Source organism: Theropithecus gelada, chromosome 2 (assembly GCF_003255815.1).
Source record: "Theropithecus gelada isolate Dixy chromosome 2, Tgel_1.0, whole genome shotgun sequence".
Classification (NCBI taxonomy): Eukaryota; Metazoa; Chordata; class Mammalia; order Primates; family Cercopithecidae; genus Theropithecus; species Theropithecus gelada.
Genome location: NC_037669.1, coordinates 148,254,642 through 148,282,226, shown reverse-complemented (window position 1 = coordinate 148,282,226; position 27,585 = coordinate 148,254,642). Strand labels below are relative to the sequence as shown.

General features: G+C 37.6%; 1 protein-coding gene across 4 annotated transcripts; it reads left to right on the top strand.

The window, feature by feature from the left end:
* Positions 1-844: 844 nt before the first annotated feature.
* Positions 845-27,350, top strand: C2H3orf58 (chromosome 2 C3orf58 homolog). 4 transcript variants are annotated; one of them, XM_025377307.1, is made up of 3 exons: positions 845-2,036; positions 20,859-21,162; positions 24,479-27,350. In XM_025377307.1, the coding sequence occupies exons 1-3, from the start codon at positions 1,380-1,382 to the stop codon at positions 24,808-24,810; spliced, it is 1,293 nt and encodes a 430-aa protein (XP_025233092.1). In that variant the 5' UTR covers positions 845-1,379; the 3' UTR covers positions 24,811-27,350. The 4 variants fall into 4 exon arrangements, with proteins under 4 accessions (XP_025233092.1, XP_025233095.1, XP_025233093.1 ...); XM_025377310.1 differs by having other exon boundaries at positions 851-946; XM_025377308.1 differs by lacking the exon at positions 845-2,036 and adding an exon at positions 2,128-2,609.
* The last annotated feature ends 235 nt before the right edge of the window (positions 27,351-27,585 follow it).

The following is a 27,585-nucleotide window of genomic DNA, read 5'->3' as shown; positions in this document are numbered from 1 at the left end:
GTAACCGTGCGGAGCGCCAAGAGGCCCCGGGTCCCCAGGGCTACCGCCAGGGCAACGCTTCGCGGCCCGCCGCCTCAGAGGCGGCGCCGGGAAATCCGCCTCGCGGAGAGGAACCGCAGGGCTCCGGGGCCTGGCTGTGGCAGCCAGCGGGGAGCAGAGGCAAGCCTGGCAAGCTCTTTCCGGCTTCTTCGTGGCGCTTGAGGCAGACGTCCTGGCGACACCAGGCCGCGTCGGTTCCCCTTCATCCTATTTTTCCCTTTAAGACGTTGGCTTGAGAACTTTTTTCTGTGCCCACTCAAGAAAATTTTAAATGCTTTTACACACACAACCCCAAAGATGAAGCTCCAACCAGCCAGCCACCACTCGCGCCTTTCCCACCGTCTCCCCGCAGGCCCCACCCCCTACCGTGAGGCGCACGAGCTGCGGGGAACACAAGCCCGGTCGGGCACTCCCAGGCCTCGCCCCGCCCCCAGGCGCGCAAGCAACCCATATAAGGCGGGGGAGGCAATCGCGCCAGCTCTGCCTCCTCCTCGCGCGCCCTTCGGAGGAAAAGAACTGCAATAGACTTCCTCAGTTCATTTCTTCTTATTCCCTCCTCCCTTAAAGGGCCGTTTCCACAATGGTAAAAGGAAGGCACCAGTAAACCACAATAATCATAAAAGATGACTGTAACTAAGAGTCTTTCTGAAACTAGAAACCGCGAGTTCAGGCCCAGACCTCGAGAGCCCGAGCTTCGCCCTCACTGAACCGCCCCCACAGCCGCTCCCGCGAGCCCGCGCTTACGCTTTCCGGGCGGCGCGCAACGCGCTAGCTCCGCCCCCTGGCCCCGCCCCCGGCCCCCCTTCTCGGTCTCAGGAGAGCCGACGCGCACAAGCAGGGGTGTGCGGCTCTGGGACGTGCGTTCCCGCTTGTGGGTGTGAGACATCCCAGCTCCTCTTCCCTTTCCGTGAGTCCCTCCTTTCCTCGCAGACCCCACTCGTCGTGGCTGGCTGCCGCCGCAGCTCTCGTGCCAAGCCGGCAGTGCGCGTGCGCGCGGGCACGGGCGCGCGGCCGTCGAGCCCCCGCGCTCCCTCCCCCTCCCGCTCCTCTATAACTTGGCTGGCGTGGAGGAGGCGCCGCCGGAGTCGGAGGGCGGGGAGCTAGGAGGAGGGAGCTCGAGAGTTGTGGAGACTACTGACTAGGAGAAGTCGCAGCCCGCTCAGGCCCGCGTCTTCCCGCTCCCCGTCTTCCTCTCTCACACACCTACTCCGTCCTCCACCCCAGCCCCCGCGCTCGCTCCTTCTCTCGCCCGGGGTTCCTGCCGGTAGCTCTCCGGGTCTTGGCGCGGCGGGGGCGCCCCGGGGGTGCCCTCGCCCTCCCGTTGCGGGCGGGCGGGCGGTATGTGGCGCCTGGTGCCCCCGAAGCTGGGCCGCCTGTCCCGCTCCCTGAAGCTGGCGGCGCTGGGCAGCCTGTTGGTGCTGATGGTGTTGCACTCGCCGTCGCTGCTCGCCTCTTGGCAGCGCAACGAGCTGACCGACCGGCGCTTCCTGCAGCTCAATAAGTGCCCGGCGTGCTTCGGCACGAGCTGGTGCCGCCGCTTTCTCAACGGGCAGGTGGTGTTCGAGGCGTGGGGCCGTTTGCGCCTGCTGGACTTCCTCAACGTGAAGAACGTGTACTTCGCGCAGTACGGCGAGCCCCGCGAGGGCGGCCGCCGCCGAGTGGTGCTCAAGCGCCTTGGCTCGCAGCGCGAGCTGGCGCAGCTCGACCAGAGCATCTGCAAGCGGGCCACCGGCCGGCCCCGCTGCGACCTGCTGCAAGCCATGCCCCGGACCGAGTTCGCGCGCCTCAACGGCGACGTGCGTCTGCTCACGCCCGAGGCGGTGGAGGGCTGGTCGGACCTGGTGCACTGTCCCTCGCAGCGCCTTCTCGACCGCCTGGTGCGCCGCTACGCGGAGACCAAGGACTCGGGCAGCTTCCTGCTCCGCAACCTGAAGGACTCGGAGCGCATGCAGCTGCTGCTGACCCTGGCCTTCAACCCCGAGCCGCTGGTGCTACAGGTAGGCGCGGAGCCAGGGCGGGGGGCGTCCTGGGAGGGGCCGCGCGTGGGAACCGGAGTCGGGAGAAGTGGCTCCGCCCGCGCTCGCCGCCAGTTCGGACTCGGCCCGGCTGGGCCAGGCTGCAGGCTTGGGAAGGGGCGGCTCCGGGGGAGCCCTGGGGCTGTGTAGGGAGGCCGAGGGCGACCTGGCTGATGGAGAGTATGCTCTTGTCACCTAGATTCGGGCGCATTTCGGATTTGACTGCGGATCCTTCAACGCCAGAGGGAGTGCGTCTCTTAACGCTCCCCAAAATGTCTCTGCCGCGAGTTTCCTTCCGCTCGCTTCCCTGCCTTTCTGCTTTTATCTGCCGGGGCTTGCAGGTCCGCGGCGCAGGCTGTTCACGAGCCCTTGGACCCTTTCTTAGTTCTTCTGAAGTGTTTTACACCGCGTTCGCTCTTCTTTTCTGGCGCTGGTGGCTGGCCTAACTTCGGTTTCAGAGTCTTTGTTTTCCCTCATTTACCTGGCAGTCATTTGGATAGCTAATTCGGGGACAAGTTGGGGAGGATGAAGTCGGAGAATGGGACAGTGGCCGGGGTGGGGTTAATCCGTGAGCCGAGCTTTGGGTGGGATTAGAATCAGAGAAACAGGAAAAGTAAGGCAGCGTCGGACTTGGCTGGGAGGGCTTAAGGCCAGAAGGACATTTTCATCCTGATCCTGTGACCTGCCCTATTCATCTGGTAATCTAGTTGAAGGGAGATGAAATAGTAGGCCAGAGCGAGTATCAGGGGAGGAGATTCTTGCCTTTCGCCAATTGCGTTATTTGCTTTCGTCTGATTTTATTCTGAAAAGTAATGTGTCTTTTAGGGGAATAGGATGGAATCTCTTTACTGGTGACATCAAAAAGAGAACAAAAAACAAAAACACTGTTTACTTTCGGAGTATTTACTTGTTTCTGCACATTCCCACCCGGCTTCAGTGCGGTGTCCTTGAACAGTGATTACAGCTGTGGGGTTGTGGTTTCTCTTGCTGTCTACAGGAAAAGTTACCGTGCTCCTTTCCATGACAAGAGAAAAAAATGATTTAAAGTTCACAAGTAATTTTGGTATACTTCACATTCTTTCTGGGTTTTTAAGAATGTCACTGAGGGCTGGAGGGTTTGTACAGGGTGTTTGTTGTTGTTTGTTTGTTTTTTTTTAATCTAAAATGCATGAATAGGAAAGTGCAGATTTATTTATATTACTTTCTTTTCTCAAGCTCCACACTATCCATTTTAGCCAAAAGAAAACCAGCTTCGTTTGATTAGTTCAGCCAAATAATGTAAAACAAATATTTTGCCTCAAATGAAACTTTAGTGTGGGTCTTAATAAATTTCAGGACATCAGAGGCTATGTGTATTGGGTTAATTTTAAAGTCAGAGTGTATTTTAAATACTGCTGTATCTCCTAACTGAATGGATGCATAAAATTGGTTAAACTTTCCATGAAATTTTCTTTATTCAGTAGTTCCCAAACTAGTCAGTCTCTAAAGGTTTAGCCTATATCTGTGATGTACATACACTTGAACTGAAGTTTCTCATTAAGCTATCTTTAAAAAAAGAAAAAAAGCCTTGTTTATATTAACAAGGTTGGTTCATGGAGATTGTGTTAGCAATTTGCTGAAGTAGATACCCGGACAAATTCTCTGAGACCCAAAAATTTAGCAAGGAGCTATCTTAGTGTAATATACATTTACTATACTTAAGATGCTGGCGTCCCTACTGAAAGATTTTTTTATTAGGTAATTTTGAATAGTGGTGTACTAGTAACAACTAATAGTAGAATTGATATTTTAAGAACGTTGTGTAGCCAGTTCTTTGTAAGTGTAGTCATAGCATTAAATTTGAGAAACTTTGGCATCTGATTTTACGCTAAGGTAAATTTGTGCTTTGTGCAGGAAGGTTTTATATTTTTTTAAGTTTGAACTTATGGCATTCTCAGTTTACTTTGTAGTTGAGATAAAGTGTGCTTTTATCTTGTTTTCTGTTTAACTTTTCCCTCAAACGTACTCTTTATCTCTTCTCATCTTTAGTGATGAAACAGCCTTTTTTGAAAATGCACAATTATTTTCTTATATATGACACATAATGGCACAATTGCTCTGAGTGGGTAAATAGATGGGCCATAGGATAACAATTTGTTTTTGGTATGTGATGAAACATGTCTCAACATTTTAGAGTGTGAGATTTGTAAATTACATTTTAAATTTACACAACCCAGTTCCTGGCAATAGTACTAATACTAATATATGTATTATAATTATAGCTAATTACGTGTGGTGTAGTATAATTTAGGGGTCTTTAGTACCAACCAGTCATATAGGCATGTTATTTTTTTAAAACTGGATTAACAAGCAAGTAGAGGAAGAAGATATTTTTAAGTAAAAGTCTTCGTAGAGCTGCCGCTTTCTTTGTAGAATCACTTGATCTTTGGTAAAAGCTAGTGAATTTACAAGTCTGAACAATATACTTGAGGACTGATGATTGTATAAAACCACCAAAATGGAAGGTATCTCAACATTCTGTGGTCAAGTACAAAGGTTGCTGTACAGTAAGTCAAATTATGATGTTCATTACCTTTGTTAGCTAGGAAACTACATTTTTAATATTTATACAGGTTTCTATAAAACTGTTTATAGCTGTTTACAATAATATTGAGATATTAATTGATACTTATAGAAAAACTCAGATTTGGCTGTTTATTACTTCATGTATTAAAAAAAATTTTTTTTAAGAGTACAAATGTTTTACAGCTTTAAGAGGAACTCACTTTTTTCGTCCAGGAGAGGGAGCTACTTGTCGAATTTTTGGACAGCTGGTGACAAACTAGATTTTTCTTACATTGTCCAGAAATTAACAACTTTAGGGGAAAAAAAGTCTTCGAACTGACTTCATCAAAGTATTCTTAACAAAACTTCCAGTGTATTAAGAATGCTTCAGAATAAGCATGTAAAAATTTCTTTTGAGAAGGTGGTTAAGAACTGAAAAATACTTATGAATTTAATCCATTAAACTCACCTCTTCTGATTTGAAAAAAAACAGTAAAATTTGAAGTTGCTATTATGCCTTGAAAGGAGAGGTGAAAGATACTAAGTGTCTGTAAGATGTGTACACACATACCTTATCTATGTAAGGCTGTATAGATTTGTAATATAAATTTCCCTATATGAAATGGCTTGAGAGTACGGCTTTCTTCCTATTGTTGGATAGTTTCACTAGTTTACAACAGTTTACCCATAGAATTATTGTCTTCAAAAAAATGTTTATAAACATCAAGCAACAAGAGAATGCTAGTAGTACCTTTATCTTCTGTTCTAATACTCTCTTTTCGTCTTCACATTTTTACTTTACTAAGAGGTGTATTTTGGTGCCAAGTATACTGTAATCCTGTGGAGAAAAATGGAGGAGAGGAACTATGTTGATTTTTATATTGTGTAAATAGGAGTCTTGGAGTATTCAAAAATTGAGTTATTGAAGTAATTGGCAAGACGACAAGTTATGGTTGATAACTTTTCTATCAGTATTTGTATTTCACCTATTGAACTTACAGAAAGAGAGAAAGAGAAATGCTGTCTGGATTTCTTGAAGTTCAGACAGAGTCTCTGACTTTATAACCTGGATGTAGTGAAGATGGTCTTGTTTGTAGGAAATGGAGAAAGTTCTTTGTTTAGGGGGAAGAGCTGGGAGTTTTACTATTTGTGGAACTTCATTTGCCTTACATTTTCTGAATCATAATTTTAGTAGGATTTACTTTATTTTTATAGTATGTGACTATCATTAAGCTATGGCTTTTAAGCTTGTTTTTCTGTTCTTGTAAATGCTGTAATACATGCAAAATACTTCACGTAGTATCTGACAAATTGTAAGCATTCCATAAATGTTAGATATTAAATAAAGGTAATTGTAACTGCCTGGTGCATTTGATCAGCTGTTTTGAAGCTCATGTGGGGTATGGATCACCTTAAAAATAACAGTGATTTTGAATATCAACCATAGTTTAGTTATACTGATTTTTGTCCATTTTTATTTTATTTTTTTGTAGAAAACCTCCAATGAATGTTTTTGCCCTTAAAAGTAATTTATATAGGGAACAACATATTTTTTTAAGTTCACTGGTAAAAATAGAGTTTTTGAAGTAAACAAATAGATTATTTAGCTAATGGTACTTTAGAAAAGTTGATAGATTTTTACTGTTGGACTCACTCTCCTCTTTATAGAATGAAGCTATTGGATTAGCTCCTTTCAGCCCCAACATTCTGGGGCTTCCAAACTTTTGACTTGAGAAATTTGGGGGTTTTTTTGTTGTTGTTTTCTTTTGAACTTGACTTTTAACGAGTGGGTTTAATTAAGCTCTTCTGAAAGGGGATTGGGAGTTGGATGCTGTCTTTCAAGCCTTTTTTCTCACCCCCTACACACATGAAATCAGATTAAACCAAAACCAAAACCAAAACCTTCCTTTAAGGGGAAATATGTGGAGTTAAGGGTAGCTAAGGATCTTGTGAGGCAATAGTGTGCAAGATCTTTTCTTTTCAAACAACAGCTTAAGGAACCACCTACTTCTCCCTCACTGGCTGTTTCTTTAGTTACTGTATTCCTAGATTTCGGCTTCAAAACACATTGGACATGATTCCTAGTAGAGCAGTTTTTAATCTAATGAATTTTGTAAGTTTATGGACTTTTTGTGGCTTTTCATCTGAGAGTCCATTGATACTACACTTTTGATTGCCGTTCAAGATAAACAAAAATAATAAAACAATTCTGTGTACCTCAAGTCCAAAAAGGGGGTGGGGACTTTTATTTTACAAAGACCCTAGAAACGGACAATCACTCTTAAGAAAGCATCACTTCCGAATCAGTAGAGCAAAGTCATTTGGCATCCTGGTCTAGTTTCTGGACGTATCCATATTTTTTGACCATTCTGAATTTTGTTCTTTGTATACTTTTGTCTAGTCTTTGAACTATTCTTTATATTTCCATTGCATAGGTTAGCACATATTCTTCACACATGTTGGGAAATAGAAAGCTTGTTTTTATAGGTCTTCTGGACATGGGTGTCCAGCTTCCCAGGGGATTGTCAAACTGGTTTTTATTCTGTTTTTCTGGTTTGTGGTCTCTGGCTTACTTCCTATTTTTCTGTCATTGCTGCTGACTCTTCACAGAATGCTGACTTTTTCTTTCTTCACTTTCACTCATTACCTATACGTTAAATCATGGCCTTATAATTTAAATCTTGCATTTTTCTAATACACTTGATGAACTTTAGTAAATGATTGTAAAATGACTGAAAATTATTAGTGTAAGGTGAGGTTAGTATAAGGTGATAGGAAGTTGTCTGTGAAATTCTTGGGAACTCTTTGAATTTATAACCAAAAGAACTGAATTTGTCTGTTCATTTTACAATCTGTGACAAGGCATTTGGATTGAAAAGATGGAAAAACGGCCCTAGGAAACAAGTAGCTTACTATGTAGGAGGTAGGTACACAAGTGACTAATTAATATACAATCCATGTAATGTAATAAGCCCTATACAAAAGGTGTATATATACACTGTCACATGACTCATGGAGGGACATCTCATTGTATATTGATAGGAATGGTACCAGGGAATGTTTCAGAGATTTTGCCAATAGATGGAGGTGGAGAGTGGGAGGAAGGGTGGAGGAGACAGTACTGATAGAGCATCCGGTTCACATTCTGTATTACCACAAAGTTGTTGGATGGTATTGAGCAAGTCACTTAATGTTTCAGATTCTAAGTTTTTTCCACCAGTAAAATGGGGTTGTTAATACTTACCTAACAGGATTGTTTTAAAGATTAAAGGAGAAAGGATTATTCAAGTAATATGTGTTAAATGTTTTCAGCTGTAAAGCTTTTTACAGTGTATTATGTCTTTGAAAATCAGCTTATTCCATTTTTAGTCAGCTGTAATAGTTAAAAGTTCTTTAGTACATTATGCTGATATCTGTCTTAGAAATGTAAAAATCCTACTTTTCTTATTGCAGGCATTGAAATGTCACCGTCCTTACATATACATACATCATATGTACCTATTCAGGCTATAATTTTTTAAGAATAGCAGTTTAAAAGGGGGTTAAGGTTTTGTCTCATATGAAGTATACTGAATAGAATGAATATGTTAGGAAAGAGGGTTTAGATAAGGATTAAGAAATAAAAAGCAAATAGTTACTTTTTTTTCTCTAAATCATTATTATAGTTTAATAATTCTATTTAGTACATTTGTAAATGGTAGTACAAAAAAACAGGTTAAGTCTGGAACTTAGACAGAATCTTAAAATATTTGTAATCTGAAGTAAGTATGATGCTTCAGTGTCTTCTTTGTATTTTTTCTTTAATGCTTTTTTTGAGGTTTACTCTGAAGTGAAAAGATCTGACAGTAATTATGTGGAATTGGTCAATAGCGCCAGGAACTGATCTGTACACCCTTGGGACACAGTAAGGGTCAGTTGACACTAGTAAACTTACGCATTTTTAAAACCTGTGAACAAGTGATTTTTTTTTTTTTTTTTTTTTTTTTGGTGGGGGCAGCATTTCTTAAGCAATTGATTCTAAAAGATAATGTATTTCTGTTAAATTTAGTTTTTTAAAAATGTGTTTTGACATCAGTTTCCAATTTTAGATACAGCTGTTGGACATGATATTCAGTAAAATAACACAACTTTACTATTTCCAAGGCATTGCTTAATATTGTTGGAATTTGAGGTGGGTGGAAAATGGCATTCAGAAAATTATTTCATGAAATAAATAGGACATATGCTAGGACTTTAAAATCTTGAAATTGTTAATCTTCTACAGTATTTGCCATGGATTTTGGCTGCTATTTAGCAGTATAAATTAAGAAGCTAAGATCTTAGAGAAATTTTAGCAAAAATTCAGTAACCATTAAATCATCCCAGTAATTTTACTATATCTCCCCTCCAGACAGTTCACCAAACTGTGAACACATTAGTTTGTCACCAGTACAGTTGACTAATCTTTATGAACAGCTGTTACAACATGTGTGTTACTACAATGTGATTTCATTCAAATTTGGGCTTTAAAAAATAATTTTAAAACTTAAGTTAGCTCGCTCTTTCTTTTCTGTCTGTCTGTCTTTTGACGGTGTCTCTCTTTGTCACCCAGGCCGGAGTGTAGTAGCATGGTCTCAGTTCACTGTAACCTCTGCCTCCCGGGTTCAAGCAATTCCTGCCTCAGCTGCTGGGATTACAGGTGCACACCACCACGCCTGGCTAATTTTTGTATTTTTAGTAGAGATGAGTTTCACTATGTTGGCCAGGCTGGTCTTGAACACCTGACCTCAGGTGATCTGCCCTCTTCGGCCTCCTAAAGTGCTGGGATTACAGGTGTGAGCCACCGTGCCTGGCCCCTTTAAACATTTTCTATCCTTTTGATGACATATACTTTGTAAGAGTATTTTCAAGCTTAAACTTTTTAATTTTTTTGTAGAAATGCCAGTTATGTAGAAAATCGGTATTCACATTTTAGATTGTATGTTTTATTAATAGTTTTTTTGAAGTTAGTTTATTTATACTAAGAACTTTCAACTTTAACAAAAATCAGTCTTGCATGGTAACACATCTCTTGGTCTGTATTCGTTTTCTCTCTTAAGGCCAACTGCAAAGCTATGTTCCTTTTAGTGGAATCGTATGAGGTAATGAAGTATTATAAAATATTTTATATTGTATAAAAGGAATTTTGATCTTTTAAATTTAGTATATAATGTTTTTGGTCATGTAGGAGAAAAAAGAATGCAAGCACTTTTAAGTAGACTGTATTTTAATCTATTAGTCTTATGTCATTTATTGTTTGTAAGTAAATAAATAAAACCAAAATGTATTAGTTTATGTATCTTTACTCATATATTCCATGTCTACCTTTTTCATGACTGTGTTATAACATGATAGAGTGAAATGGCCTTATTAACCTGGCAGGATGATGAATATTGATCAAAGGGTATTATTGTGATATTTTAAAGACTTGTTTTTTAGAATAAATATACCACAGCATACTGTTTGATTTCAGTATGTAAGATAATCTTGAACATTAAGATTTTGACATGTGTTTGTTTTTGCATGACATACACATAGACCACGCTGTAAAGCCTGTGTTGAAGATTTCTGTTTGATTCTGTAAGTCCCAACATGATCTGGTCCTTGCTTCACTTTCCAGATTCCATTACCTCAAGTCATTTCTCCATTCATTTCACTGCAGCTGCTTTGGTCTTTTATTCATTTCTGAGAAGATTTTCATGTGCCTAAACTGCCCCATCTCCAGTCTGCTTAATATTAAAATCTTCCTTTAGGTCTCAGCCTAGGTGGAGATCACTTAGGGTAAATAATCAATCTTACATTATTTTTCCAGCATAATGGCTTCTGGAATGCTGCTATGTAATATATAACCTGTTACCTTTATAAAATCTGAAAAATTCTTAAATAGATGGTAAATAAGCAAAAACAAAAATAGAAACAAAAAACCCAAAAAAGCCACCCCAAACTAATAAAGTTTAACTTCAACAGAAGGATATTGGCTTGAGGGGGTTGTATTAATCTATCTTTTGAATCCATTTTGACTCTTGCAAAGGTAATTATAGCTTGACCTAAATTTGCTTCTTACTACCTGTGTGACTTTAGGTAAATCATTTAACACTGTACTAATAAGATTGAATGGGATTTACAATTGAGGTACTATTAAACTCTAAATTTCTTTGATTTTACATTTTTTTTATTGATCACATAAAATACTTGATTTTGATCTTGGTAGATTATAGGTTATTTCAGCATTTGGAATTTGTTTTGTGCTTATCAGTAATAAATAAAAAGCCAGTTAAAATACTGTGTTTATGTGTGTACATGTTTCCAGTTTTTAAATTTCTTGCACTTTTAGTGCTTGTGGATGCTGTCTACATTTCTTATAGCATCAGTGGTTTTAAAGGTTTAGTGACTAGTCTATATATTTCATTATGAATTAGAAATTACTAGAGCTCAGTAAAGATGTTTCTCTAATTTAGTGATTCTTCACTCTATTTGGAAGGGGGTTCATTATTTGTAGATGCCGTTTTAGTAGGTGTTTAGTAGGTGCATGAAAATAAGCATATCTCTTGATGAATGTCTGGAATTGTTATTAAAAAATTTTAAATAGAGAAAGGTCAGGTTACCCACAAAGGGAAGCCCGTCAGACTAACAGCAGATCTCTCTGCAGAAAGCCTATAAGCCAGAAGAGAGTGGGGGCCAATATTCCACATTCTTAAAGAAAAGAATTTTCAACCCAGAATTTCATATCCAGCCAAAGTAAGCTTCATAAGCGAAGGAGAAATAAAATCCTTTCCAGACAAGCAAATGCTGAGAGATTTTGTCACTACCAGGCCTGCCTTACAAGAGCTCCTGAAGGAAGCACTAAATATAGAAAGGAAATACCAGTATGAGCCATTGCAAAAACATACCAAATTGTAAAGATAATTGACACTGTGAAGAAACAGCTTCAATTAACGGGCAAAATAACTAGCTAACATCATAATGATAGGATCAAATTCACACATAACAATATTAATCTTATATGTACATTGTGTAAATGCCCCAATTAAAAGACACAGACTGGCAAATGGGATAGAGTTAGAACTCAACAGTGTGCTATATTCAGGAGCACCATCTCACATGCAAAGACACACACAGGCCCGAAATAAAGGGGTGGAGAAACATTTACCAAACAAATGGAAAGCCAAAAAAACAAAACAAAACAAAAAAAGCAGGGGTTGCAATCCTAGTCTCTGATAAAACAGACTTTAAACCAACAAAGATCATAAAAGACAAAGAAGGGCATTTCATAATGGTAAAGGGATCAATGCAATAAGAAGAGCTAACTATATATACTTGCACCTAATACTAGGAACACACAGATTCATAAAGTAAGTTTTAGAGACCTACAAAGAGACTTAGACTCCCACACAATAAAAGTGAGAGACTTTAACACCCCACTGTCAATATTAGACAGATAAATGACCAGAAAATTAGCAAAGATATTCAGGACTTGAACTCAGCTCTGGACCAAGCAGACCTGATACACATCTACAGAACTCTCCACCCCAAATCAACAGAATACACATTCTTCTCAGCTCCATATTGCACTTATTCTAAAATTGACCACAAAATTGGAAGTAAAACACTCCTCTGCAAATGCAAAAGAATGAAAATCTTAACAAACAGTCTCTCAGACCACAGTGCAATCAAAGTAGAATTCGGGATTAAGAAACTCACTCAAAGCCACACAACTACGTGGAAACTGAATAACCTGCTCCAGAATGACTACTGGGTAAATAATGAAATTAAGGCAGAAGTAAATAAGTTATTTGAAACCAGTGAGAACAAAGATACAACATACCAGAATCTGTGGGACACAGCTAAAGCAATGTTTAGAGGGAAATTTATAGCATTAAAGGCCCACAGGAGAAAACGAGAAAGGTGTAAAATCGACATCGTAACATTGCAATTAAAAGAACTGGAGAAGTAACAACAAACAAATTCAAAAGCTAGCAGAAGACACGAAATCACTAAAATCAGAGCAGAACTGAAGGAGATAGAGACACGAAAAACCCTTCAAAAAATCGATGAATCCAGGAGCTGGTTTTTTGAAAATATTAAAAAAAGTAGACCGCTAGAAATACAAACTACCATCAGAGAATACCATAAACACCTGTACGCAAACAAACTAGAAAGTCTAGAAGAAATGGATAAATACCTGGACACATATACCCTCCCAAGATGAAATCAGGAAGAAGCCGAATCCCTGAATAGACCAATAACAAGTTCTGAAATTGAGGCGTGATTAATAGCCTACCAACCAAAAAAAGCCCAGGACCAGATGGATTCACAGCCGAATTCTACCAGTGGTACAAAGAGGACTTGGTACCATTTCTTCTAAAACCATTCCAAACAATAGGAAAAGAGAGACTCCTCCCTATTTTATGAGGCCAGTATCATCCTAATATCAAAACCTGGCAGAGACACAACAAAATAAGAAAATTTCAGGCCAGTATTCCTGGGCCAATATTCCTGATGAATAACAATGTGAAAATCCTCAATAAAATACAGGCAAACTGAATCTAGCAGCACATCAAAAAGCTTATCCACCATGGTCAAGTGGGCTTCATCCCTGGGATGCAAGGCTGGTTCAACATATGCAAATCAATAAATGTAATCCATCACATAAACAGAGCCAATGACAAAAATCACATGATTATCTCAATAGATGACGAAAAGGCGTTTGATAAAATTCAACACCCCTTCATGCTAAAAACTCTCGATAAACTTGGTATTGATGGAAGGTATTTCAAAATAATAAGAGCTATTTATACAAACCCACAGTCAATATTATACTGAATGGGCAAAAATTGGAAGCATTCCCTTTGAAAACTGGCACACGACAAGGATGCCCTCTCTCACCATTCTATTCAACATAGTATTGGAAGTTCTGGCTAGGGCGATCAGGCAAGAGAAAGAAATAAAGGGTATTCAAATAGGAATAAAGGAAGTCAAATTGTCTGTGTTTGCAGATGACATGATTGTATATTTAGAAAACCCCATCGTCTCAACCCAAAATCTCCTTAAGCTGATAATCAACTTCAGCAAAGTCTCAGGATACAAAATCAGAATCAATGTGCAAAAATCACAGGCATTCCTATACACCAATAATAGCCAAATCATGAGTGAACTCCCATTCACAATTGCTACAAGGAGAATAAAATACCTAAGAGTTCAACTTGCAAGGTATGTGAAGGACCTCTTCAAGGAGAAGTAACAAACCACTGGTCAAGGAAATCAGAGAGGATACAAACAAATGGAAAAACATTCTGTGCTTGTGGATAGGAAAAACCAATATCATGAAAATGGCCATACTGCTCAAAGTAATTTATAGATTCAGTGCTATCCCCATCAAGCTACTTTTGACTTTTTTCACAGAATTAGAAAAAAACTGCTTTAAATTTCATGTGGAACCAAAAAAGAGCCCGTATAGCCAAGATAATGCTAAGTAAAAAGAACAAAGCTGGATGCATCATGCTACCTGACTTCAAACTGTACTTTAAGGCTACAGTAACTAAAACAGCATGGTACTGGTACCAAAACAGATATATCGACCAATGGAACAGAACAGAAGCCTCAGAAATAACGCCACACATCTGCAATCATCTGATCTTTGACAAACCTGACAATAAGTAATGGGTAAAGGATTCCCTATTTAATCAATGGTGTTGGGAAAACTGGCTAGCCATATGCAGAAAACTGAAACTGCACCCCTTCGTTACATCTTATAAAAAAGTTAACTCAAGATGGATTAAAGACTTAAACATAAGACCTAAAACCGTAAAAACCCTAGAAGAAAACCTAGATAATACCATTCAGGACATAGGCATGGTCAAAGATTTCATGACTAAAACACCAAAAGTAATGGCAACAAATGCCAAAATTGACAAATGGGATAGAACTAAACTAAAGAGCTTCTGCACAGCAAAAGAAACTATCATCAGAGTGAACAGGCAGCCTACAGAGTGGGAGAAAATTTCTGTAATCTATCCATCTGACAAAGAGCTAATATCCAGAATCTACAAGGAAAAACAAATTTACAAGAATAAAACAACCCCATCAAAAAGTGGGTGAAGGATATGAACAGACCCTTCTCAAAAGAAGACATTTATGGCCGGGCATGGTGGCTCCTGCCTGTAATCCCAGCACTTTGGAAGGCTGAGGCGGGTGGATCATGAGGTCAAGAGATTGAGACCATCCTGGCCAAACTGGTGAAACCCTGTCTCACTAAAAATACAAAAATTAGCTGGGCATGGGTGCACATGCCCTACAAAGACTTGGAACCAACCCAGTCAATGCCCATCAATGATAGACTGGATAAAGAAAATGTGGCACATATACACCATAGAATACTATGCAGCCATAAAAAGGATGTGTTCGTGTCCTTTGCAGGGACAGGGATGAAGCTGGAAACCATCATTCTCAGCAAACAACGCAGGAACAGAAAACCAAACACCGCATGTTCTGACTTATAAGTGGGAGTTGAACAATGAGAACACATGGACACAGGGAGGGGAACATGACCCATCAGGGCCTGTCAGGGGGTACGGGGCTGGGGGAGGGGGATAGCATTAGGAGAAATACCTAATATAGATTACAAGTTGATGGATGCAGCAAACCACCATGGCACGTGTATACCTATATAACAAACCTGCACGTTCTGCACATGTATCCCAGAACTTTATAATAATAAAAGTGTAAATACTTCGGTAAATAATTCCTTACTACATAGTGTTGAATGTGCAACGTACCTTTCATATCTTTTTTTCTTTGATCCTTAGATTGCCCTGATGAATATGGTGATACAAATATTCCAGTTTTACAGAGGAAAAAACCAAAGCTCAGAAAAGTTACTGCTTTGCCATTGTTATAGCTAGTGAGATGTAGGGGTGGAAGGGACTTCACAATCTAGCATTGTAATTTAAGATTCATTTTTCTACTTATATACTATATTGGCCGTTAAATATGGAAATTTTATGAAATATTGTATTCCTATAAAGAGTATAAAGTATCCAAATTTTCCAGTCTTTAATATTGATTACATACATTACATATCACCTTCTCTTAAGGCGACGTTAGTAGTTTTGTTTCTGAAATCTTGGCTTTCAGATACTGTCAGTATGTACAATATTGTTATTAGTATTATTTGAGTTGTATGCTATCCAAGAAGTAGGTTGTGGTTTTGTAACCAAATTTAAAAAAGATGCCTAGACATGATTTATATTACACTTCAAATTCAAAACAAATTTTGCTTTAAAAATTAAAAGTGAAAGCATTTAATATTTTTTCAGCTCTTAGCAGTTAACCATGCTGCTTTTCTAAAGACATCTTCTTTAGTTATTACCAACTTAATTTTTTAAAAAAATACAGTTATAGAAAAGTAAATATATAATTGTTTTGGGCCTTTGTACAACCGTTAACTAATATTTACTTTAAAAAATTCTATGTTTTACACTTAATGTCATATATTCAATCCTGATTAAAAGCCTAGCAAAATTAAGTGACGTGCCTCCAATCCCGAGTTAGGACTGATATCATTCTAAATTTAAATGTTCCTTTTTTCATTTGAAAAGTATTTGTACATTTTGTTCAGTTGTAAATAATTTATTAAAATCACATTTTATTTTATTACTTTAAACTATATGCTTGTGCTAGACAATCTGAAAAATCTGATTTAAAATTTTTTTTTAAATAGAAAAATGTAGACCTTAGCAGTAAACTTTCTATCCTACCTAATGTGTTTTATGCACTGTGGGAGTTTGGTAATCAGGAATAAGTTATTTTCTGACTGCTTGATACGTTTAACAAATCCAAGTTCTAACGTATATAAATTTTGTCTCTCAAACTCTGCTTGACCATGGTAATTTGGTTCTAAGCCCGAATTGCATTAATAGCAAATTACAAATTTTTGGCTTTCCTTGAGGATTTTGTTTGGACTACAGTGTGTTTGATAGAATTGTATTATCAGTAATGAAATCTGACTTTTGATTAGACAATGAAAAATTCTTACCATCTGAGCAAATGGTGTGAATTCATTTATTAAAGTTCTTCCGAAAGATTAGGTAGCAAACTATATGAAAGAACTATAGTGCTCTTCTTAAAATGAGGCATAACAGAATTTCAGTTAACATTGTCAGAAAGCACTCTATGAATATAAAGTTGCTCAATGTGACATTTACTTATATATGTTACCCTCTTCTATAGGGAACTTGGGTAATGAAGTGTAGTTTTGACTGCCGTTTGTCAGTTGGAAAGGTTCCAAAAACAAGGAAGCATTTATACATGTGCAGATGTTGGCCCGGTTCCTCATTTCTCCTGTTGTCAAAGACCATTTTATTTTCACAAAGATACGTTTGTATCTGTTCTACAATATGGCATGTGAATAGTATACCAGTAGTGTATGGAGGAGTTTTTTGTTTTACTTTTTGCATGACAAAACTGTGTAATCTTACATATTTCTTATTTTAGTGCTTTCATTTTTATGTCAGGGTCTTTATACCTGAATGTTTCTGGGAAATAGTTAAATCTTTTGTAATTGTCTAACAAAAATTTCAAGGTCATGGAGGTATTTTAAGTTAGGGGAATAGCTGAGAATGCTGTTTGGTTCCTCAACAGTTTTTGTATTGCACATTGGACACAAGTAATCTCTTTTTCTAATTGGACACAAGTAATCTCTTTTTCTAATTCCCAAAATAAATTTTAAAATTCTCAGGCAAGGCACAAAATTAGATATGTGTTTACTTCTAATTTCTAAAGAACCAGTACCTATGACCTCCTAACTAGAATGGAATCAATTAAATTACTATGGTTAATGATTCATATATATCTAAGTTTTTCATTTACATAATTAGGATTTCATCACAAAGCTGCAATATTAAAATTTAAGAGAAAAACGTTACATACCCAAAGAACAAGTACAGATATTGTGCATTGTTATAGTTGAAAGGGAGCAATTGAAATTGGTAATTCTGGATAAAGTATAATTCTCGATTTGTTTTTTGTTTTAAAGTTGATAAAATTTTAATGCAAGGATATTGAGTTGTGACAGTTTTATAAAGCTCAGGGCAAAATTAATATTGCCTGTTTTCCTAAGAGATACAAGAATAGGAGCCTGATTTTGGGGTCACTAAGTGTATGTAGATTGTTCAGTTTCTAGCAATAGAGTATTGATACAGGCATGCCTTGGAGATATTAAGAGTTTAGTTCCAGACCACCTCAATAAAGCAAACATCATGATAAAGTGAGTCATGTGAATTTCTTGGTTTCCCAGTGCATATAAAAGTTCTGTTTACATTATACTGTAGTCTACTAAAGTATGTAAGCATTATGTCTAAAAAATATATAGATACTTTAGTTAAGAACACTTTTTTTTTGGCTAAAGAATGTTAATGATCATCTGAGCCAAATCTTCAGTGAGTTGTAATCTGTTTGCTGGTGGAGGGTCTTGCCTCAATGTTGATGGCTGCTGACTGATCAGGGTGGCTATGACAGTTATTTCTTAAAATAAAATGACAAATGTAGTTTGGTGCATCAGTCGACTCTTCCTTTCACGAAGGATTTTTCTGTAGCTTGCCATGTTTTTCATAGCATTTTACCCACTGTAGAATTTCAAAATTGGAGTCAGTACTCTCAAACTGTACTGCTGTTTGTCAACTAGGTTTATGTCATATTCTAAGGCCTTTGTTGTCATTTCACTAATATTCAAAGCATCTTCACCAGGAGTAGATTCCATCTCAAGAAACCACTTTTTTTGCTCATCCATAAGAATCAACTCCTCTTCTTTTCAAGTTTGATCGTGAGATTTCAGTAATTTAGCGTCCACATCTTCAGACTCCACTTCTAATTGTGCTTCTCTTGCTATTTTCACTCTATCTGTAGTTACTGCCTCCACTACAGTCTTGAGCCCCTCAAAGTTATCCATGGGATTTGGAATCAACTACTTCCAAACTGTGTTAATGTTGATATTTTGACCTCCTCCCATGAATCACAGATACACTTAATAGCATCTCGATTGGCAAATTATTTTCAGAAGATTTTCAATTTATTCTTCCAAGATCCATTAGAGGAATTACTATGTATTGCAGTGATAGCCTTACAAATTATTATTTCTTAAATCATAAGACATGAAAGTTGAAATTACTCCTTGATCTGTGGGCTGCAGAATGGATGTTGTTAGCAGGCGTGAAAACAACATGAATCTCCTTGCACACCCCCGTCAGAGCTTTTGAGTAGCTAGGTGCATTGTCGGTGAGCAATAATGTTTCAAAAGGAATCTTTTTTTCTGAGCAGTAGATCTCAATGGTAGGCTTAAAATATTTAGTAAAGGATGCTGTAAACCATTGTGCTGTCATGCAGGCTTTCTTGTTACATATATAGAGTGAAGGCAAATCAATTTAGCATCATTCTTAAGGATTCTGGGATTTTTGGAATGGTAAACAATTATTGTTTTCAACTTAAAGTCACCAGCTGCATTAACCCCTAACAAGAGAGTCTGCCTTTGCTTTGAAGCTTTGAAGCCAGGCATTGACTTCTTGGATCTAGTTGTGAAAGTCCTAGGGAGCATTTTCTTCCAATAGAAGGCTGTTTGATCTACATTGAAAAATCTGTTGATTAGTCACTTTCATCAGTTATCTTAGCTAGATCTTCTGGATAACTTGCTGTGGTTTCTATATCAGCACTTGCTGCTTCTCTTTGCACTTTTATATTATGGTGATGAATTCGTTCCTTAAACTGCATTAACCAATCTCTGCTAGCTTTAGACTTTTCTTCTGAACTCTGAGCCTTCATAGAATTGAGGAGAGTTGGGTTCTCGTTCTGGATTAGGTATTGGCTTAAGGGAATGTTGTGACTGATTTGATCTTTCACCCAGATCACTAAAACGTTCTCCCTATTAGCAATAAGGCTGTTTTGCTTTCTTAACATTTGTGTGTTCACTGGCGTAGCACTTCTGATTTCTTTTAATAATACTTCCCTTGCATTCACAGCTTGGCTGTTTGGGTTAAGAAGCCTAGCTTTCTGCCTATCTCAGTTTTAGATGTGCCTTCTTCACTATGCCTATTGTTTCTAGTTTTTGATTTCAAATGAGAGACCTGCAACTCTTTTCATTTGCTTACTTAGAGGCCATAGTAGGATTAATAGGCTTATTTTCAGTATTGTTGGGTCTCAGGGAACAGGGAGGCCCGAGAAGAGGGAAGAGTTGGGGGAACGGCTGGTTGGTGGATCAGTCAGAACACACACATTTATTGATTCCTTTTTTTCTCCAATGTTCATTTTCTAATATGTATTTTAGCAGTGGAAAGTACCTTAGATAAAGCCTATTATTTTACTTAAGGTGAAAATGAATGTTCATGGCCATGGAACACTTTTCTTTTGATTTAGGATGATAATCCTCCCAGTAGTTTTAAAATCCATTAGAAAACCTTGCTAAGATGAGAATAATTTTGAGGCTGGGCCAAGGAGAACAGAAAATATGGCTGGGAAAGGGAAACAAGATAAACTTGGACCAGATGTGCTCAGAATGGAGGTTGCATTAATAGGATATCAGTTTGTCCCTTCCAAACCTTTGGATGTAGGGTAAAAGACACCTCTCAAGAATCTTTCCCTGAATTCCACCCCACCTGCTTCCTGACTAGGTAAGGCCCCTGCTAAATGCTCCCCTGGGACCTGCACTGCTGCTTAGTAACTAACACTTTTCATATTCATAATTATTTGTTTGGTGTCTGCATGCTTTTCTAAAATAAAAGCCCATGGCTAAATGGAGACTGTTTGGTTCACCCTTAATTGCCACCATAACACAGTTCCTGATGCCTGGTAAATAACTGCTGGTTAATAGGCTGCAGTGCTATCGGTTTAAATAAAAGGATTGGTTGACTACATTTACACAAGTGAAGAAGATAAGGGAAAGCGTAAATACTTTCAGATTTGGTAATAAAGACAGTATCTTCCCTCTTATTGATCAATTTGGTTCTTAGATTTTGATAAGCAAGACTTGTCATCCTATTTTAGCTTTATAGTATAAAGTTCTCTATTTAAATATTTTTCAGGTCCATAGTACTGGTATGAATTAGGAAAAAATGAATTTAGTCTCTAATAAACTGTCGAATGTAGTAAGAAAATCCAAAGTCATTCCTAGTAGCAATTTCTACTGAAAGGATCTGAGGATAGACCTAGGATATATTCATCAGAATCTCTTGTAATATTAAGATAATTCTTTTGTAGAGTTTTCCGTCTGATGAAGGTTGGCCATTTGCAAAGTATCTTGGAGCTTGTGGAAGAATGGTGGCTGTAAATTATGTTGGAGAAGAACTGTGGAGTTACTTTAATGCGCCATGGGAGAAACGAGTTGACCTCGCTTGGCAATTAATGGAAATAGCAGAACAGCTTACAAACAATGACTTTGAATTTGCACTCTACCTCCTGGACGTCAGCTTTGACAATTTTGCAGTTGGTCCTAGAGATGGGAAGGTAATCATTGTGGATGCTGAAAATGTTTTGGTTGCTGACAAAAGATTAATTAGACAAAGTAAGTATATAGTTTTTAGACTTTTTTCTACTCATTTTTTCCTATGTCAATATAATGTTTATACTTGTATGAAATGAGCCTTGAATTTCCTCCTTAGATGGCAACTTTACACGTCTTTCTTTGCTTTATATAACCACTGTCAATAAACGAATACAGATACTCTTTGACTTACTAGGGGGTTACATCTTGATAAACCCAGTCTACGTTGAAAATATTGTTATTTGAAATACATCTAACATACAGGGCATCATAGCTTAGCCTCGCCTACCTTAAACATACTCAGAGCACTTACATTAGCCTACAGTTGGGGGAAATTGCATAAAGTAAAACTTATTTTATAATAAACTGTTGAATATAATTATATTCATGTAATATGTTGAATTCTGTACTGAAAGTGAAAAACAGAATGGTCGTATGGGTTCTTGAAATATGGTTTGTACTTTATTTAACCATTTTGGTGATTCCTGGCACTGCAGCTGTGAGTTTGGTTTGATATTCTGATTATTACATCTCACCCAAAACTTTGCTCTCCGTTTGTTTTTGAGTTCTTCACAGGATAGATGGATAGTGTCTGAAGTGTTTTGAAAATTAAATGCCATGGAAGTTTTAAAGCGTCAGGGACAAAGCCTGTAGGTCTAGAACCAATTCAGTTAGAAAAACCAAAGGGTGAGGGTTTTATATTTTTTAATCCCTTCTTTCCCCCTAATAAAAGTAATATGAATATCTTTTGACAAAGGCTGAAAATTTGTGGCACCTGGGGAAAAGTTTATGTGACAGCCATATATTAGGTTGACATTTACTTTTTGCATGATCTTAGCATGATCCTATTAAATACTTGATTTTCCCACCCCTTTGTTCAGATTTTATACTTACCAGACTATTTTCTGATTATTTATTGACTTGCCCTGTAGATCCTCCTATGGGAGGTGAATATCCTGCTGAAATATTCTACTCTCTATTTACCTCTTCCTACATTTGTGAATATTGTAGCAGCGTATACTATGTTTTCTTTTTTAAAGTGTACACAAGCAGGTGGTTTTTATTATATTCACAGAGTGCAATTTTCCTAAGCTTAAAAAAATTATTTCAGTGTTTATAAAAATAATTTTTTTATAATTCATTTTATGCAGACATTCCTGGAATAATTATTACTAATTCCTGACCTTAGATGAATCCAACCATATAGCTTCTGTATTCTTGCATTTCATACAGTGAGCATTGCTCTAGTGCTACTTTAAGTGTGGTCATTTCTTTTCAAATGTCTCATGGGTCCTCTAAGTAGCCACTTTGCAAAAGCCTCTGTCTATTCATTCACTCCCTTTTCTTTCCACTTTCTAGTAAATTACCTTTATTTTATTTCTTCACAGGGAAATTGAGATTTTGCTGTGGCAACTCCCTCAGTGTCCTTTATTGTCTAAACCTCATTAAAACAACACACATTGGTCTTTCTTTTTCAGATAGATTCTTTGAGAATTTGTTACATCAGTTACCTTCTTCAGTGTCCCACCTCCTTCCTTTAATATCCAACGTTTCTTTTGCCTCCCTATAAAAAGTATATATAAGATTCTCTTCTGCTTCTCCTTGCTTGTCCACTGTTTTATTTAAAAGTATTTATTGCCTTTCTGCTTCCTCAGCCTCTGTTCATTCCTTAGTCCATTAAAACCTGACATAGACCTCTGCCTTGCCATTAGCAACCACCTAATTGGCAAATTTGTGAAGTGATTTTGACTAGTATCAACTTCTTGAAGTTTTTTCCTCCTTTGGAATGGTAACCCTAAAAAAACATTAATCTTACTACTCCTTTGCCTAAATGGTTTTAATGACTTCCCATTGTTCTTGAAGTACAATCCAAACACCTTACCAGGGCATAATCTGTAATCTGTGTGACTTGGCCCTCTTCTGATTCTTTTTTTTCTTTTTTTTTCTTTTTTGAGACAGGGTCTCTGTCACCCAGGCTGAAGTGCAGTGGCATGATCACGGCTCAGTGCAGCCTCGACCTCCCTGACTCAAGTGATCCTCCTGCCTCAGCCTCCCAAGTAGCTGGGACTACAGGCATACACCACCATGCCTGGCTAATTTTTTAATTTTTTGTAAAGGTGGGATCTCGCTATGTTGCCCAGACTGGTCTCAAACTTGTGGGCTCAAGCAGTCCTCCCACCTTCGCCTCTCAAAGTGCTGGGATTACAAATGTGAGCCCACCCCGCCCAGCCTTATGTATGTATGTATTTTTCGAGTGTTTCATTTTTAATACCCCTCTGTCTGTTGCCCTCAGTGCTTCTGCTACAATGGTCTTTTGTTTTCCTGAATGAATTGGCCCACTTCTGGGTATTCCCATATGCAGTTTCCTCTTCCAAAAATGTCTCTTCCTTCCATATACAGCTAGCTATTTGTTTTTCAAGCCTTGGCTCCTTCAAGTACGTGTGTGCTTATGTGTTCTCAATATGCCTATTATCCCTCTTATCTCAAACTCATGTGTCAAGTGTAGTTCTAGTTGCACATATGACATGCTGCCACCTGATACCTTATAGCTCCTTTATATTTATGTTGTCTATATATAAAATATTGACACTATTATGCAATTGTACATACCTTGTCATCCAATTAGAACCTTAAACTTTACCCATATACTTACTTATTTTTACCTGAAATGTTTCCCCAATCTAGCTTTTCATTCTGGGCCCTCTATAGTTGCTGTCATGGTCTTAATCCTTCCAGTCTTCAGGCTACAGTTATCTTTCTATAAAATGAATTATGGTCATGATTACACAAGTTACGACCTATTCCTCTAGCATCACCTGTATCTCCTTGCCACCTACCTTTCTCACACTGTAGCCACAGTGAACTTATTGCCTCGTCAACCAAATGGACCAATCTCTTAAGTCCATGCCTTTGCATATACTGTGTCCTGAACCTAGAGTGCTATTTTTCCTAGTTTCTTTTCAGATTTGTTACTTTTAAGACCTAAATCAGATGTTCTCCTTTTTGCAGTCTTCTACAGCCCCAGGGATAAGTGCGAATTCCCCACTATTCCTGTAGCATTGTGTCATTTTCTTTATGGCACTTTCTGTGTACCATGGAAAGTCACTAGACTAAACCTGTAAGTGGTAGGGACCTTTTTGAATCTTTCTGCTTAGCGTTGGTGGGCTCTCAGTGAATGTTTGTATGAATTTATATATTTAAATGTTTAAAGTTATAATATACTTTTACCTAAAAGTGTAGAACAAATACTATTAATTAGTGAAATATTCTATTTTTGGAAGCAATGAAAACTATTTAAAAATTTTTTTTTCTACTTCTGCTTTTCCTCCTTTCACAGATAAACCTGAAAATTGGGATGTATGGTATGAAAGCAAGTTTGATGACTGTGATAAGGAGGCTTGCTTATCATTTTCAAAAGAAATTCTTTGTGCTCGTGCCACTGTGGACCACAATTACTATGCTGTTTGTCAGAACCTCTTATCCAGACATGCCACCTGGCGTGGCACTTCTGGAGGACTCCTTCATGATCCACCAAGTGAAATTGCCAAAGATGGCCGGCTCGAGGCCTTGCTGGATGAGTGTGCCAACCCAAAGAAGCGCTATGGCAGATTCCAGGCTGCAAAAGAACTGCGTGAATACCTAGCACAATTAAGTAACAACGTGAGGTAGTCTATGGTGACCTTTTCTTTTTTCCTTCATTTAAACAGCACTGGCTAAAACTAAACCACCAAAAAACTATCTGAAAAAATGAAATTTGGAAGTGTTACATTCAGAGGATGATAAACTTGCACTGATAGATCTTAATGTTAACATCCATCAAAATAAGACATTACTTCAAAAATCACATGATGCTTCTGCAAATAAGTATGTTCTTATACTTTGGAGGCTTGAGCTGTCATCAGCTGCTCCCCACTACACCGGAATGCTTGAGTGGATTAATGAATATTGTTAAGCTATTGGAATTGAGTCTGATAGTACATTGACTTGTGTATCAAAGGGTACTTGGTACTTAGTTTGCATTTACTATCATGATTTTGTGAATCTCTTGCATTTACTTTGAATGTCAAGTCAGATTGGCCTGTTTTATAGGCCGATTTTTCCTTCTGATGTGTAGGGTTTTTTCCCATTTTTGTTTTTCTTTTAAATTAAATTTTGAAAATTCAGGTTACTGTAGGTGTTCATTTAAATTTTTACTAGTTCTCATTCAGTGCTATTTGGTACGTATTTACTGTTAGGGCAGGATTCCCAGGTTTACTGTGTGTGTTTTTTTTTTAAAGAAAGCTAAATATTATATTATGTAAATACTTCTTTTCACCACCTTCTGTAGTTTCACCATTGCATGGTATCATTTCAGGTTATTTAACAGTTACATCCCTCTATGCCAATAATTACAAGTATACACTAAACATGAAGTTTGGCATATGTTGCAAAATGTCATTTTATCTTTTACTAAAGGCTTTAAGAAGAATATACTAGAATCTGTATCTTGATGTTAATTTTGATTCAGAAAAAAAATACAACCCAGTATCTAAAAAGTGTTAGCTAGTCCAAGATAGTAATGCATATGCCAAAGAAATATTACACCTAGTCTCATGTTTAGAATTTAAAATAGAATTGGTCACCTACTTATTCTTACCACCCTACTTCCAGTTTTCTAGCTCTGTCATTATTAAATTCAGATCTTCCTGATGATTCTTTCTGTTGAAAGTTAAACTACTGCTTTCAAGTAATTTAAAGTTATCCTACCTTTTACTAGTAGGTAGTTTTGCAAAAGTAACATGGTAGCCATTGTTTGAATTTAATTGGGCATCATAACCTTTTATTTGTTGAGGAACTAATCATTATTACTGTAAAGCAGACAAGTTAGCCAGTCAGCCCACTTTGGTCTTCTTTACCTAATGGTTAAACATGAAAACATCAAATTTAATTATTTGCATAGAAATGTGTGGGCTCTTTAAAAAATGTTACGGTATGTAAGTTGACTATCACTAACAGGTAATATTTTTCTGTTTGAAGTTGTTACTTTTGTTTACAGCAAAATTTGATGTAGTGTGCAGTAGTGAGCTCTAGACTGATCTTTTTCTAAATCAGAAAGTGATTAAAGTACGCACAACCAAAGCCACGTTTTTCTTTTTCATTTATTCAGCAACTATTTATTAAGCATCAACTCAGTGCCAGGCACGTTACTAGCTGCTACATACTGTCTGAACATTACATACGGTTAAGTAACTTTACAATTATTATCAAATACTTCAATGTACATATTTCTTAAGTTGAAATAGCATTAACTAGGATAATGCATTCATGTTATTTTATTGTCTTGTGATAGAAATTCAACTTGTACCATCTAAAACTAGGTTGCTATAAAAATAGGAGGATGAAGTCAATAAAGTTAATTCCAGTTTAAAAACTGGAAGGAAAAGGTAAGAGCTCTCCATTACAAAATAGTTGCATTATGTTAATTTTTACATATTAGTGCATTGCATATATCAACTGGCCCTCAATGAAACATTTAAGTGCTTGGAATTTTACTAAACTGACTTTTTTGCAACTTTGGGAGATTTTTGAGGGGAGTAGTTAAAATTGCCAAACACCTCTTACTCAAAACTTCAAATAAAATACACATTTTGAAAAGGGAGCACCTTTTATATTTGATAAGTTTTCATTATAAATCTTACAATACCAGTCACAAAGAGGTTGTCTGTCTATGGTTTAGCAAACATTTGCTTTTCTTTTTGGAAGTGTGATTGCAATTGCAGAACAGAAAGTGAGAAAACACTGCCAGCAGTGATTGCTACTTGAGGTAGTTTTTTATAACTACCATTTCCCCTCCATGAAATTATGTGAAATTTATTTTATCTTTGGGAAAAGTTGAGAAGATAGTAAAAGAATTAGGAATTTAAAATTACAGGGAAAAATATGTAAGTGAAAAGCAATAAATATTTTGTTCACTTTGCTATCAAGAAGTTCACTATCAGATATTTATTATATGGCAGCAATTTATATTTTTAATCATTGCCCATTAATAGACGCAGTAAAATATTTTTGAATCAGACATTTGGGGTTTGTATGTGCATTAAAATTGTCTTTTGTACTGTAAGTTACTGTTAATTTGAATATTTTATCAAACTGTCTCCCTGTGCCTTTATAATATGAAGTTGTTTCTACAACTTTTAATGATCTTAATAAAGAATACTTTAAGAATGACACTTTTCAGACTATTTCTTAATTTCAGATATTCACATTTTTCTTGAGTGGAAAGTAAGTTTGAGTTAGATAAGTTACTAGTTTCCTCTTGCATGCACTTTAATTAGAATTTTGAGGGAACTACTGATTGGTTGTACACCAGGCTTTAAGGTTGTGTGTGTTTCCTTTTTCTGTAGTAGTGAGTTTTTAAAAAATTTTTACCAGTAAAATGGAATTTAAAAAAAACCTCATTATGGA

Excerpts from the sequence above, each read along its gene's own strand:
- C2H3orf58 (XM_025377307.1), top strand. The coding sequence starts at position 1,380 with ATGTGGCGCCTGGTGCCCCCGAAGCTGGGCCGCCTGTCCCGCTCCCTG. Across the intron at positions 2,037-20,858 it reads CCGAGCCGCTGGTGCTACAG|AGTTTTCCGTCTGATGAAGG; the intron begins GTAGGCGCGGAG and ends ATTCTTTTGTAG. Across the intron at positions 21,163-24,478 it reads CAAAAGATTAATTAGACAAA|ATAAACCTGAAAATTGGGAT; the intron begins GTAAGTATATAG and ends CTCCTTTCACAG.